The following is a 14,601-nucleotide window of genomic DNA, read 5'->3' on the forward strand; positions in this document are numbered from 1 at the left end:
GCAAATGATGAGAATTCCTTCTTTTTTATGGCAGCATAGTATTCCATTGTGTAGATGTACCACAGTTTTCTGATCCAGTCATCTGCTGTTGGAGTGGGAACTTTTAAAAAAATATATTTTTATTGATTTCAGAGAGGAAGGGAGAGGGAGAGAGAGATAGAAACATCAATGATATGAGAGAGAATCATTGATTGGCTGCCTCCTGCACACCCCCTACAGGGGATTGAGCCCGCAACTGGGCATGTGCCCTTGACCAGAATCGAACCCGGGACCCTTTAGTCCACAGCTCTGTCCACTGAGCCAAACCGGCTAGGGTGGAGTGGGAACATTTGAAGCAAGAGGATTCAGCTTTCTAGCTGCTCTGGAGCCATATAAGTTTATTGAGCACTTGAAATGTGGCCAGTTAGAACTCAGGTGTGATTTAAGTGTAAAATACACACTAGATTTCAAAGCTTACTATAAAAACCCCTATGGTATCTCATTAATATTTTTTCTGTTAGCTACAGGTTGAGATAATAATATTCAGGACATATTGGATTAAATAAAGTGCATTATTCATTTCACTTTCTTTTTTAAAAAATGTGTCAACTCAGTACATTTAAAAGTGCTATGTGGTTTGCATTATCTTTCTATTGGGCAGCAGTGGTGGTGGGGGTGGGGGGCGGGGGGAAGCACCCTAAGCGGTAGAACGGCAAAGGAAAGGTGGATGCTGTGGCCGAGTGGGCCAGGCAGGAATGGGCCAAAGCCAATAGGATCTTGGTGTCAACTCAAGACGTTGGTTTTACGTCTAATGGGGAAGCCGTTTTAGGCAGGGAAGAGGCGTGGTCTGAATTAGGTTTTAACAGACCCCTGAGGCCGCTAAGCAGAGATCTGACTGGGTGGGTGAGACGGCAGAAGGAAGAACCCTGGGTTTCCATTCGGTCTGCGCCAGATTCACTTGTGGCCCGCGCTGCGCCAGGGGGCGCCTCCTCGATGACTCGGCGCTCGGCTGCCCAGGCGCCGGCGCGTCGGCCGCTCGATTGGTCGGGTCTGGGCGGGCCGGAGCGCCGCCTCAGCGCCATTGAGGAGCGGCGGGGAGGAAGCAGCGCGCAGTGCCGAGCTCGGGCGGGCGCCGGGACCCCGACAGGTACGGGCCGAGGCGGGGAGGCGCCGGGCTGAGCGGGGGCCGCGGGGCGGGCGTGGGCTGGCGGTCGGCCGCTCCGGCTTCGCTACAGACCTGGGGGTCGGGGTCCGCCCGCGGGGAGCGCGGCGCCTGGAGCCGGGACCCGGCGTCCGGCCCTCAGACCGTCGGAAATCCTCCGGGAGCCCTGGAGCCTCCGACGGCGCGGAGCTGCCGCCCTCGCGGGGACCTTTGCGTCCGAGTCCCCGCAGGCACCGCCGCCTCGGGCTCGGGTTGCCTGAGCCTCCTGGGACCCCGGCGTCCGGGCGCTGGGGGAGTCCGAGCCCCCGCCGGACCCGGCACCCGCTCCAGGGTCCCGGCACCTGCCACCCCGGCATCGGGGCGGTGTCAGTCCACCTCTTCTCCCCTGACCCTCGGTCTCCGTGCGGGGCCCCAGTGTGCGAGCCCCTCCATCTGACACCCAGGAATGGGGCGCCAGTCAGTTCTCCAGGGGGTCCTGACCACCCCCCTCACCAGCCTTCTGGGGTCACGCTCTGCAGGTGGGACCTCAGGCCTCCCATCTGCCGTCGCACCTCGCCTCCCGGGGTCACGCCCTGGTTGAGCCCCACCTCCCAGGTATGGGGTCCCCGGCGCCGGACCCTCCAGGCTTTCTCCGGGAGGTGGGGTCCCTGCTCCGTAGAGCAGCGCGTGGGGTGGCGAGAGCAGAGGGGGCGGCCGGAGGGCTGTGGGAGCCTCGCCTTGTGGACCCCGGGCCTTGGCATCCGCCCCCCTGTCGCCCCCCGATCCCCGAGCTTCCCGGGAGCGGGTTGCACCGAGCCCGGCCGCTGCTGGGTGGGGCGCCGGGGTCCAGCTGCCAGCCCTTCCTACACCGGCTCCCGCCGCCCCTCGAGGGAGTGGCCTGGCTCAAGGTCACTGCCGGGCGCCTCGTCTGCCCGTGGGCGCCGCGCTGATCCCCCAGGGTCACCTGCCCCACCGATTCGGGGAGGCCCGCCGGGGGTTAGCGCTCGGCAGCTGCCTAGAATCCGTGAGGGACCTGAGTGTAAACACTTGGGGTTCGGGCCAGGCTGGCGGCCCGGCCTGACACCGGACTCCGGACGGGAATGCGCGAAGTGGCCTCCCGCCTGGGCTGGATGCTTAGCCGAGCTGATCATGCTCCCTGGCCTGGGGCTCAGGGTACTGACCTGGGCATTTGACAGGGCGCCTTGCCCCATCTTTCAATCCGTGCTTTGCATTCTTGCACCTTCAGGGTGGAAGTCGGGGAGGGCCCGGTCTTGTGTACGAGCCCACAGGGGTGTCCGTTTACCGGGAGAGCGTTTGTCGTTGGTACTTGAGAGAGAGAGTTTGTTGGCAGGTAGGGCCGACCTCAGTGGAAGGAACTCCAAAAATAAAGAGTACTCGGACTCTGGCGCTTTGCCTAAGTGTGTTTGGAGCCCGCACAAATCAGACTAGGCTAGTCAGGTTCACATTTTGTTTTCGCAGGTTTGCTTGTTTGAAGTTAAAATAAAGAAATGTTTCTTTTACTCGGACCGTTAAACATTTCTTATTTTAAAAGCATGTCCTCGGGTGAGGATTAAAAAAAAAAACACCACTTTGAAAAACCTGTTCTTTAAGTGAATGCATCCAGTAATCTTTAGCAGATTCCCCGTTTTACACAAAATGTAGCTTTAAAAAGAAATCTTTGGAAGGAAATTAGTACTTCACCAAATGCCATTTATTTGCTTGTTAATTTGTACTGTCATTGTTGACAAACAGAAGTTAGTCTGTGTGGAAGTGCAAGACGATGTTGACAAGTCTTTCCTGGAGGTTAACTCTTCCAGGGCCTTGTTTTGGGGCTCTGTTGGGTGTGGCAGCCCTTCCGTTGGGATCAGTGTATCTTCTGGCGCTAAGATGAATCGCTGGAGGAGGGGCAGAGAGTGCTTGGAAAGGATCCCGAAAGGGCTGGCTCCCAGTGGGATGCCTGCCATAGCAAATCTGCTGTCCCGCGGTTTGGAGCTCACAGTTCTCATTGGGACCTGCTAGTTGAGCGATCGATCTGGGGACCCGTTTAAACGGTGTCGCAAGTTCCCAAATATTAACTTCTTTAAAAAACCGATTTCAGAGCGGAAGGGAGAGGGAGAGAGAAATAGAAACATCAATGATGAGAATCATTGATTGGCTGCATGCCCCCTGCTAGGGGGTGAGGCTGCCACCCCGGCATGTGCTCTGACCGGGAATCGAACCATGACCTGGTTCATAGGTCAGTGATCAACCACTGAGCCATGCCGGTCTGGCTTGAATATTAACATTTTGTAATACTAAAAATCTATATGTACTTTTGTAATACTAATAAATACCTCCTATTATTATTTTTTTAATTTTATTGATTTTTTACAGAGAGGAAGGGAGAGGGATAGAAAGCTAGAAACATCGATGAGAGAGAAACATCGATCAGCTGCCTCCTGCACACCCCCCACTGGGGAGGTGCCCGCAACCAAGGTACATGCCCTTGACCAGAATCGAACCTGGGACCCTTCACAGTCCCCAGGCTGATGCTCTATCCACTGAGCCAAACCAGTCAGGGCATTACCTGCTATTATTAATAATGATAGGCAGTAGTGATTTAGTGCTGAAGGTAAATACTGTAGCCAGAACCAGATGTTCTCTGGGGTGTGTGATTACTGACTAAGATAGTTCATTGTATCAGCATCAGGCCCCAGTAATCTATCTTCAGGACATTTAAGAACTGTGAATAACCACTGCCTTCTCTCTTCCTTTTATATTATTTTACAAAAGATCCCAATGAACAAATTTGCAAAATGGAATTAGGGGAGCCTTAAAGAGGATCATTGCAGAATATAAAGTTCATTGATACAATCTCTTAGTGCAGTTTTGCTTTAATCTAAAACAGGATTTCAGTCTCAGCACTGTTGACATTCTGGCTAGGTAATTCTTTGCTGTGGGGTGTTACGTACGCATTGTAGCATGTTTAACAGCATCCATGGTTTTTACCCACAAGATAGCACTTCCCACTCTTCACAATCAAAAATGTCTCTAGACATTGCCAAATCATACCTGGAGGAGAACCTTTGGTCAGGACAGTCTAGTCCCAAGGTGAGGCACTAAAAGCAAGCAGTTCAGTGATGGGTTACATTGAAAAGACATGCAACTTTGCATTGTAGGTGATATTTGGTAGATTTCTAAGTGACTATTCCTAGCAGCTGCATCAGAATGTCGATGTGTTGGTTTGGTCCTCCATTTACTAATGGGGCATCTTACAGTGCTTCTCACCCCGCGTTTTCTTAAACCTGGGCTTTCGTTCCTCCACCTTTAGGTAGAGTAGGAAAAATCAGCTTAACAAATCATCTGGTTTTTCTGTTGATTTCCCTTTTTTTCCTTTTCTTTCAGATTCTTCTGTGATCATGAGAGAGAGATGAAGAATGATCCGTGATTTTTAAACACCTTGTCTTGGGGATCTAGTCATGTTGGAAGGGCTTGTAGCCTGGGTTCTCAATACCTATCTGGGGAAATACGTCAATAACCTGAACACTGACCAGCTCTCTGTTGCGCTTCTGAAAGGTGAGTGCATGTATCTCTCTTTGGTAAAGAATTGCCTTTGCAGACGGCACTTCTTTCTGTGTTCTCTCTGCTGGATTGAGAATGATAAAACATGGTGCTCAGATGGCTTTTTTATTAGATATGTGTAAAAGGAAATTTTTCCTTCCATATGACACTGATTATTATTGTAGGGTAACTTAAACATGTAGCTGTATTGCTGTAGATTTTAGGGAGTTATTAATTTTTTTAAAAACTATACTACTGGTGACTGTGCTTTACCCCAGTTAACATTTTAGCCTTATGATGGGTTATTGAGGCAGCCATGATATATTGATAGTGGCATTGGCTTTGGCTTTAAATCCCGCTGTGTTACTTGTTAGCTATAGAAACAAATCATTGAAATTTGGAGCCTCAGTTTCTTTAGAAAACGAGGCTGACACAGTTGCTGTGAAGATCAGATGGAGAAACAGTTGAAGCTCCTCTGCTGGCGTGTCATAGACACCCGGTCAAGGTTTTCCATTATGTTCCCTTGAGGTGTCCCAGAACTTACTGAGGGTCTTGTCTTGCTTAGTAGTCGAGTCCCGAAAGCTTGAGACATTAGAGCCTGTATAGGTCTCTACTCGGTAAATGCAGTCCCGTGGTTTGGTGGGGGGATTGGAAAACTGCTTTTTTTCTCCTTCTCCGTGTTTTAATTTAAGTTCTCTTTGCTCATCTCAAAATGTAACCCTTTACTAAATCCCGAGAAAGGAGATAAAGTCAGTCCGCAAGCATGTGGGATCCTAGAGAGTGGACAGGAGGCCTCCAGTATGGTCAGATCTCAGCTTCCTGGAGTGTGACTTTTGGCAAGTGGGTCAGGACAGGTAGTGGCGATAGCAGTGATGCAGATGATGGTGCAGTCTGAGCATAGGGTGCCGGTCAGTGGGTACCCTTCCCCAGAGGTGCTGCTTTCCGGGTCTTTCTGACCCATCCACACCGGTGAAAGGATTGTGGTGGCAGCCATAGGCTGTGGGGAGCTATCACGGTCACACCTCCACTTCCTTCCCGTCATTGGAAACAGAAACGGTTCTTCCCCAATCCCCTCCTGCTGCTTGTCCTCCCATCATTGGAAGGAGCTGCTGAAATGCAAAGTGAAAGTGACCAGCCTGTCCGGGAAGAGGCTATGTTCAAAGTTCAGTAGTCGTGCCAAGTTCACCTCTTTGGCCACGTAATGAAGTTCTCATCCACGCTGTGAAGCTCACCAAGTTGTAAGGGCAGGTACAGGGCCTGGAAAGAGCACGGCACACTGTGGCCTTCTGAGAAAAGAGCTGGCTCTCAGCGGGGACAGTGAGAGGATGTTTGCTGAAGAAATGAATAAATAGAAATTTTTGTGGCATATGATGTATCATGGAATCTATACTAATAACAGATTTCTAAGCAGTTTCAGACAGAATATATCTTGTAACAACTGTGTATCTCTCTGATGCTTTAAACTGCTTTTCTATACTTACTTTCTTTTAAAAATATTCTCTATGGCTTTTAACGAACCTGTGGAGTCTGAGGAATATTTCCCTGAAAAATTGAAAGTTGCTTTTTCTTTCATTACCACTGTTAGTATGCTGCCCATGCTTATGGATCCAAGCACACCCAGTGCTTGGCGGAGAGTGTTGGGGTGTCACAGGGTACTGAGAGGGCTTTGTAAAGAAGTTGAGGGTTTTTGTTGATCTTGAAGCCACAGTTATAGTTTTGCAGTGTTTAGGGGTGGAGGACACTAGATGTTATTTTAATCTGTCTGCCCATACTTACTGTCTGCATGGAGACTGAAGTAGTGGTCAAAAGTCTGGATTTTATAGCCAGCCTGGGTTTGAATTCCAGTTCCTCCATTTACTAGTAACTCGGGCAAGTTACTAAAATTCTTCATGTTTCAGTTTCACTTTCTTTAAGCTGGAGATAATAGTAACCATCTCATAAGGTTCTGAGGGCTAAACACTTTAACCTAAGTCAGCGGTTCTTGGCATATAGTGAACCCCCTCAACTGGGGTTATCATCATCCACCATCATGATCATTAATATAGGATCGGCTGGTGGGTTGGACTTGAAAGGCGAATTGTGCATACATGTTAGAAGCAATAAAAATGCAAAGTTAGCATATGAGTGGTTGAAGGACAGAGGTAGCATTGTGTAAGATTTCACTCATTCAGTCATTCAACAAACACTCGATGAACACCTGCCTTGGGTACGGCTCTGTGTTATGGAATGATACAGAAAGTGGAGGCAGTAGAAGATACTAAGAGCTCAGGCATAGGAGCTAACCCTGGTTTCACCATTTGAAAGCTGTTTGTGACTAAGTTACTTAAGCCTCTCCTTCACCCCCTCGCCCTCTTGCCACCTGAGATCCACAGATCTGGTATGAACTCTAGCGCTACCCCTACGGGGTCTGTGGGTTTTAAGCGAGCTGCTTGTCCTCTAAGCTTCATTTTTCTTGTCTCAAAAATGGAGTAGCCCTAGCTGATTTGGCTCAGTGGATGGAGCATCTGCCTGTGGACTGAAGGGTCCCGGGTTCGATTCCAGTCAAGGGCTCGTGCCTGGGTTGTGGGCTTGGTCCCCAGTTGGGGCGTGCAGGAGGCAGCCGATCAATGATTTTCTCTCATCATTAATGTTTCTATCTCTCTCTCCCTCCCTCTCTGAAATCAATAAACATATTTAAAAAATGGAGCAGATAATAGTATTTCCTCGTACCATTGTGAGGATTAAATGAGATCATGCATATGCAGTGCCTGGCACATAATGAGTCCTCACTAAATGATGGCTGTTACTACTACTCCAAAAACAATTGTTACTTATCCACCTCCATCTCTATACTCCTTGTCCTTGGAGAGCTCGCTGATAATCTGTTGGGGAGACAGAAATTACATGGTAATCCAAGGGGGTATATATTACATTGTTATTACTAGACGTCTAGGCATAATGCAATGGGGTCCAAAGCAGGGGAGCCGTTCCTCCTGTCTGTGGGGCTCTGGGAAAGCTAGTATGGAGGTAGCTTTAGAGTGGACCTTAGCAGGGTTTTGATAGGGATGTGGGTGGGTCACCAGGCTCCAGGGAGAGTGAAGCGTGTGATTGGAGGCAGAAGGCTGAAAGCTTGCAGGGTGAAAACTTGCAGGGCATGTTTGGAGCCAGAAGGTAGTGGCTGCCAGTGCCATGCCAAGGAGTCTGAACTTTGGGCTGTGGGCATATCTGTGTATCTGTAACCCAACACTTAGATTCCCCTCCTTTTTCTTTCTATAAGCTCTGAATCTCAAATTGGCCCCGATTAATGACCTAGAGCCGAGGGAAGAGGATTCAATAGTCATTAGCAATTACTGAGAAATGATCCATCTCTAAACTCACCCCAGTTCTAGTGACTAGATTTGCTGCTAATCTGAGATGAGACATTTTTGGATGAGAGAGCCATCCATGAATATGCCTGCATATTATTTACCTGTAAATAAATGAACATCATTATCATTTATAAAGAACTTGCCTACACTTGGAGGGACCTCTTCCAGCAGGGTCGGTTGTGGGTGCCTTTGGTCTTAAACCACGCATGGCTGCTGTGGTTTTGCCTTGGTCCTCAGTTCTTCTCATCCTTTCTTCTGTTTCCGCTCCTTTCCAGGTCACCTCCTTCATTCTCTGGGCTGCAGCTTCTTTAATTTTTCATGGTGTGGATTGCCTACCGTTCGTTCCACTTCTCCAGGCTATACAGCAGCCAAGGAAACGTAGGGCCGTCAGCCTCGTTTGGGTATTGACAAATAGGGCAAATGATTCAGATTGCAAATGTTGCTCTTCAAAAGAAGAAACTACATTCTTTCCTCCCTTTAAAGAGAGGAAACATGTTCAACTGATAAGGAACATGTTTGATGATATTTTTCCCCCCTTAAGATTATTTTCTCCCCAAATGTGGAAATACGGTTTGTCCGGGCTCTCTGGGGTTATTAACTGCTCCTTTTGGTTAGTCTTAAGGTATGTGGATCCCCCATATGGACAGATGTTCCCGCAAAAGTCTGAGAAATAAATTGGCTACATTTGCTCAGAATCTGCCAAATTGCTAGATTTGATTACTTAGAAGCCAAGTATGCACTCGTCTTGAATAATCATTTAGAGGGAAAAGTAATCAAGTTTCTTGCATTAATTGTCTTTGGAGGAAAACTCTTGCTTGTCTTTTTTCTGGATTCCCTTACCAGTTAAGCGTTGCTGGGTGGTTGCTGTCTGTACTGCTTGTTCTTGAAAATAATGTATCTCAGACAGATTTCAGTGACTCAGAAATTGCCTTGTGTGGTGCAAACAGTTTTGTAAAATGATGGCTGTTTCCTGAGCTCTTTGAGGATGGAAATCCTGCCTTCTCTTTTTGTAATCCCGGTGGTTAGCATAGTGTCTGGTAAGGACAGGGATTTGTATATGTGTGTGAATGAATGACTTCCATAGTCGAGGGTGGGGAGGGTGAGAGATCTAGACTATTCCTTGGAGGCATCTTGTACTTTGGGGTTTAAGTCATTGTCAGAGCTGGGTCTGAAAAGGTCTTCAGTGGGGGTCCTGTTTGTTCCTTTGCCTTCTGCTTGGTTATTACACCTGCAAGCGGAAGTGCGGAGGAGAACCTGCGGAGCTGGTCCCTCCAGAAGAGAGAGTCTAATTCCTTTTCATGACCAACTTTGTTTAACGCTCCCAGGCTCCCAGATGTTGTGTGCAATACACCTGTTTTTGGGGTGTGTGTGTGTTGGTAAGGAGAGCTTGTTAAAATTTGCAAATTTCTGTGTTTCAATCCCAGAGATGTCTGGCAGGGGGCCCAGGAGCCTGCATTTCATCCCAGGAGATTCGGATGTTAATGGTCCTCTAGTGAACATTATACCCTAAACTAGGGGCTTGCAAACTGGCCAACTGGCCAGATTCCCACCTGTGAGCTGAATGAAAATGGCTTCTACATTTTTAAAGGCTTGTGAAAAAACAAAACAAAAGGAAAATATACAACAGACACCATAAAGCCTGAAATATTTACTCTCTGGTTCCTTACTTCATGTGCTGTAAACCTCAGCTGTTATTTACATGTCAGAGTGGGAGCCAGGGAATTAGTATTGATTAAGCACATAGGCTGGTGGTGGTGCCTCCGTTGGCTTTTTGTCGCCCCGTCTAGTTGTAAAACTTTCCCTTTAACCTTCAATGATTTGTACAGAGTAGGCATCTGCCGCATTTGTTGGATGAACAACCATATCATTTCATGATATTACTTTATGTAATTTTTTTTATTTATTTTTCAATTACAGTTGGCATTCCATATTATTTTGTATTAGTTTCAGGTGTACAGCATAGTGGCTAGCCAGTCATATACTTTATTGGTACAGACTGATCCCCTGATATTGACAATATTCCCTATGCTTCACTTTATGTCCCCGGGCTGTTTCATAACTGCCAATTTATAGTTCTTAATCTCTTCACCTTTTTCACCCAGTCTCCCAAACCCCCTCTCCTCTGGCAACCACATGATGTTGTTTTTATTTTTTAGGTGCAGTTGAATTAGAAAACTTGCCATTAAAGAAGGATGCCTTGAAAGAACTCGAATTACCATTTGAAGTCAAAGCTGGTACGTGGAGCTAAGGAGAGGGAGGCAGTGTTGAGTGTTCATTGTTTGGGACCTGAAATTGAGAGTCCTTGACTTGGGCTGTCCGTGACCAAGAAGAAGCAGTGTAGGAAGTACAGAGTTTAGATCCATCTTAAAATGTGGTCTCTAGGCCACTAGTATCAGGATGACCTTGGGATGGTGGAGGAGGTCACATGGCCTCCGACCTACTGAATTAGAATCTCCAAGGATGTGTTATTCAACTTGTATTTAAAAAAAAAAAAATAATAATATATATATATATATCGATTTTTTTAGAGAGGAAGAGAGAGGAAGAGAGAGAGATAAAAACATCAATCATGAGAGAGAAGCATTGATTGGCTGCCTCTTGTACACCCCTCACTGGAGATTGAGCCCACAACCTGGGTATGTACCCTTGACTGGAATTGAACCTGGGATCCTTCAGTCCTCAGGCTGACTTCACTGAGCAACACCAGCTAGGGCTCAGCTTTCATTTTTAATAAACATTTCTGGTGATTCTTACGTTTACTGAATATGAGACCTTTTGTTCTAGGTAAAGGGGGTTTTATTTTCAGATAATTTATTATAAATATTACTGAGAGAGTTTATTGCATGAAAGTGGGCTCTGGAACAGTATGCCTGGGTTTATATTCTAAATCTGCCATTTTCTGGCTGTGTGACCTTGGGTAAGTTTCCTAACAATTCTGTGTGTGCCTCCTCATCTTTAAGATGGGATGATAATAGTACCTACATCAAAGGGGAATACCTGAGTTAATACATTAAAATTACTCAGGACGATGCCTGACACACTCAGTAGATGTTTGCAACTATATAGGAGTTCTGCAGTTGTGAGGTTTGGTGAGGAAGCAAGAATTGTTCTGGAATAAAATACTCTCCATTGAATGATCACTTATAAAATTGGTCTCTATTTAGGCAACCCTCATCATTCAACAGTAGCCTGTTGATATCAGTCTTTCCTTTATTTTGGAGAACTTACATTACAATAAAATGCAAGTACAATGCAAATCAAAAACATTGCAGAAGATTTAGGCTTTCTTAAATCAATTCAAGTGATGGGTGATCAGCCAGTCAGAAGCAGAGGCACTGACTCATTAGAATCTGAAGGAAAACTCTCAAGATGATCACACTTCTGAAAGAGTTATTGAAAGCTCTTGGGAAAGGTTGATGTTTTCTGATATTTTTGCAAAAATGATTATTTTTATGCTTGTTCTGCAAAATTAAAACCTAACAGAATTTATATTTTAGTCATATAGTTATTAGAATATTATGTATTCTCTCCCCAATTAATTTTGGTTAGAATTGCAACTGTGCACTAATTATTGTTAAAATTCTTTGCTGTGAGAAGTGGTATGTTTCAGTTTTAATATAAATTTTATTAAATATAAGAAACGTATTTTTATTGTTTTAGATAAAATCCAAATTAAAATGTGTGTTCTTTTAATTATTGTAGATATCTGAATTTGGTACTGGATTGCACAGTTGATCACTTGGTGTCATCATTAAAAATGCCATTGTTAATGATATTCTTTTATGTTAAATACAGGGGTGGGCACAAGTAGGTTTACAGTTATGAGTACGTGAAACAGTTTATTCTTGTGTTATTGCTTATTATTAACCTACTTTTGCCCACCCCTGTATAACTGATCAGTCCCATTTGAATTTTAGATCTTATAGGGTAATCAGAGGCCCAGTGCACGAAATTTGTGCTCTCGGTTGGGGGTGGGGATGATGGGGAGGACATCAGCCCGTCCTGCTCCCTCTCGCAGTCTGGGAGCCCTCGGGGGATGTCTGACTGACAGCTTAGGCCCGCTCCCCACAGGGTAGCCAGCAGTTGGACATCCTTAGGGCTGCCACGGAGGTGGGAGAGGCTCCCACCACTGCTGCTGTGCTTTCCAGCCGTGAGCCCTGCTTCTGGCACACTGGCCACCAGGGGGTAGCTCCTGCATTGAGCGTCTACCCCCTGGTAGTCAGTGCATGTCATAGCGACTGGTTGTTTTGCTGTTAGGTCGATTTGCATATTAGCCTTTTATTATATAGGGTGATCGCCCCCTGACAACTGTGCTGCTTTCAGAGGTTGGGCTTTCAGAGGTGGATCTTTGAGAGATCCATGAGGACAGGCCAGATATTCTTTTTTTTTTTTTTTAATATATTTTATTGATTTTTTTACAGAGAGGAAGGGAGAGGGATAGAAAGCTAGAAACATCGATGAGAGAGAAACATCGACCAGCTGCCTCCTGCACACCCCTACTGGGGATGTGCCCGCAACCAAGGTACATGCCCTTGACCGGAATCGAACCTGGGACCTTTCAGTCCACAGGCCGACGCTCTATCCACTGAGCCAAATCGGTTTCGGCCAGGCCAGATATTCTTATGCATTATTCCTCAGTGGTGACTTACCTCTAATTAATTGAATTTAAAAAAGGCTTGAGTTCTAGGAGGCTTGGCTAAAAATGGTAGAACTTGGGAAATAACCATCACAATTCTCCCAGGCTCTTTAGCTCTCCCATGAGGCCAAGTTCTCATAAAGAATCAATTCTTCCTCGATAGAGTGCCACTGCAGCATCTCCGACGTGTCAGGGGGTATGTGCAAGATTGGGCATACTGTAGATCTGATAACTCCCAATAAGTACTTATTAGCCAGCAGGTTAATAATGAACAGGAAATGAGGTTTGTGCCCATGGGCTTGTGCAGGTGCCATGGGAAGAAAGACACCCCAGCTGGGGGACAGGTAGTTTCCAGGAGAGAGCTCTTGCATTTGCTATGGTCAGGAGCTCTCTCCTGGAAACTTTCAAGAGCTCTCTCCTATGAACTTTTCCCAGCTTCCAGTTTATTGTGCCTAATTATTACTGATCTCAGCCTACTAACGTTTGCTTCCCAAGTACAAGGACCTGTTGCCTGTTTTCTTAAATTAAAAAAAAGGTAAAAATAATAATGCTCCCTCAAGAAAACTAGAAGAATACAGAAAAATAGAAGGAATTAAAAATATGTAAAGACATTTAACAAGATTTTCTTTTTCCTAGGTTTAATTGGGAAAGTAACCCTTCAGATTCCCTTTTATCGCCCCCATGTGGACCCTTGGGTGATCTCCATCTCCAGCCTTCACTTAATTGGAGCCCCTGAAAAAATACAAAATTTCAATGATGAAAAGGAGAAATTGTTGGAAAGGGAACGCAAGAAAGCTCTTCTTCAAGCCCTGGAGGAGAAATGGAAGGCAAGGCAGAAATCCTTTGATCCAGAAGAGCATCGTGGTGAGACACGTGACGTGAGCAAAGCATTAGCTCCGGCTAACACTGGCTCTTTTCTTTGTAGAATGAACGCCAGCAGAAAGGGGAATCCTATTGGTATTCCGTCACTGCCTCCGTAGTTACGAGAATTGTGGAGAATATTGAAGTAAGTCCTACTGACGTTTATAAAGTAGAAACAGGAGAGGGGTTTATTTCTCAGGCTTAAATGTATTTACTTCTGAGCTGTTTGTTTCTCATAGGTCTCGCTGATACAGGGTGTACTCTGTAGATGGGATGACTGTGCAGGTGTGCCCTTTTCCAGGCGGTGCCAGGGGAAAACCTGAAAAGCAAGTCCCACGTCTAGGCTGTGGGCCCAGGCTTTGCTTGCTTCGGTTACTGTGAGGAGGAGTTTTCGTTTCACTTACATTTCACTTCACTTTCTGTTTGAATGTCGGAGTCCCCTTGCTAAAGGATTTAGCCACGTCACCTGCTAGTAAGCTTTCATGACTTTTGTTTCAGGGTAAATCACATAACCTCTCTGATCTCAGTTTCTTCATCTGGAAAATGAGAGGTCGGATGCACCGTTTCTAGTTGATTAGATAGTGAATTGTGAACAGCTCACTAAGATATTTAATCTCTCACTGATGTATCTGGTGGCAATTTGATGAGTATCAGTGTTAGGGCTATTGGCCACCTTTTCCACTTTAATTACAAATTTGTTTTGTCCTCAAAAAACTAGATCAGAGGCCATTTTTGTCAGCCCGTACTTACTATCTTCAGGGTTTTCTTGCAATGCCCGGTATATCACTTACTCCCAAAATAGTCTTTGAGGTTGTTGGTTTCATAACTTTGATGAAAAGGTTGCTACATTTGAGGTGACTGCTTTGAATTCTGTTTCAGGAAGTTACTTCTTTTTTTTTTTTTAAGCTGTCATTGATTTTTAAAAATTCATCAATTTATTTTATTATTTTTTAAAAATGTATTTTTATTGATTTCAGAGAGAAAGGGAGAGGGAGATAGAAACATCAATGATGAGAGAGAAGCATTGATTGGCTGTCTCCTGCATGCCCCCTACTGGGGATTGAGCCCATAACCCGGGCATGTGCTCTCACCTGGAA

General features: G+C 45.9%; 1 protein-coding gene across 1 annotated transcript in view; it reads left to right on the forward strand.

The window, feature by feature from the left end:
• The first annotated feature begins 1,152 nt into the window (after positions 1-1,152).
• The window catches only part of VPS13D (vacuolar protein sorting 13 homolog D), a 222,901-nt gene continuing 209,452 nt past the window's right edge, over positions 1,153-14,601 (forward strand). Inside the window, exons 1-5 of the mRNA XM_054720656.1 lie at positions 1,153-1,735; positions 4,505-4,675; positions 10,164-10,241; positions 13,280-13,470; positions 13,569-13,649. Of these exons, the coding sequence (XP_054576631.1) occupies positions 4,579-4,675; positions 10,164-10,241; positions 13,280-13,470; positions 13,569-13,649 (447 nt within the window). The 5' untranslated portion in view covers positions 1,153-1,735; positions 4,505-4,578. The remainder of the gene's footprint in view (positions 1,736-4,504; positions 4,676-10,163; positions 10,242-13,279; positions 13,471-13,568; positions 13,650-14,601) is intronic.

The sequence above is a fragment of the Eptesicus fuscus genome, chromosome 9, assembly GCF_027574615.1.
Source record: "Eptesicus fuscus isolate TK198812 chromosome 9, DD_ASM_mEF_20220401, whole genome shotgun sequence".
Lineage (NCBI taxonomy): Eukaryota > Metazoa > Chordata > Mammalia > Chiroptera > Vespertilionidae > Eptesicus > Eptesicus fuscus.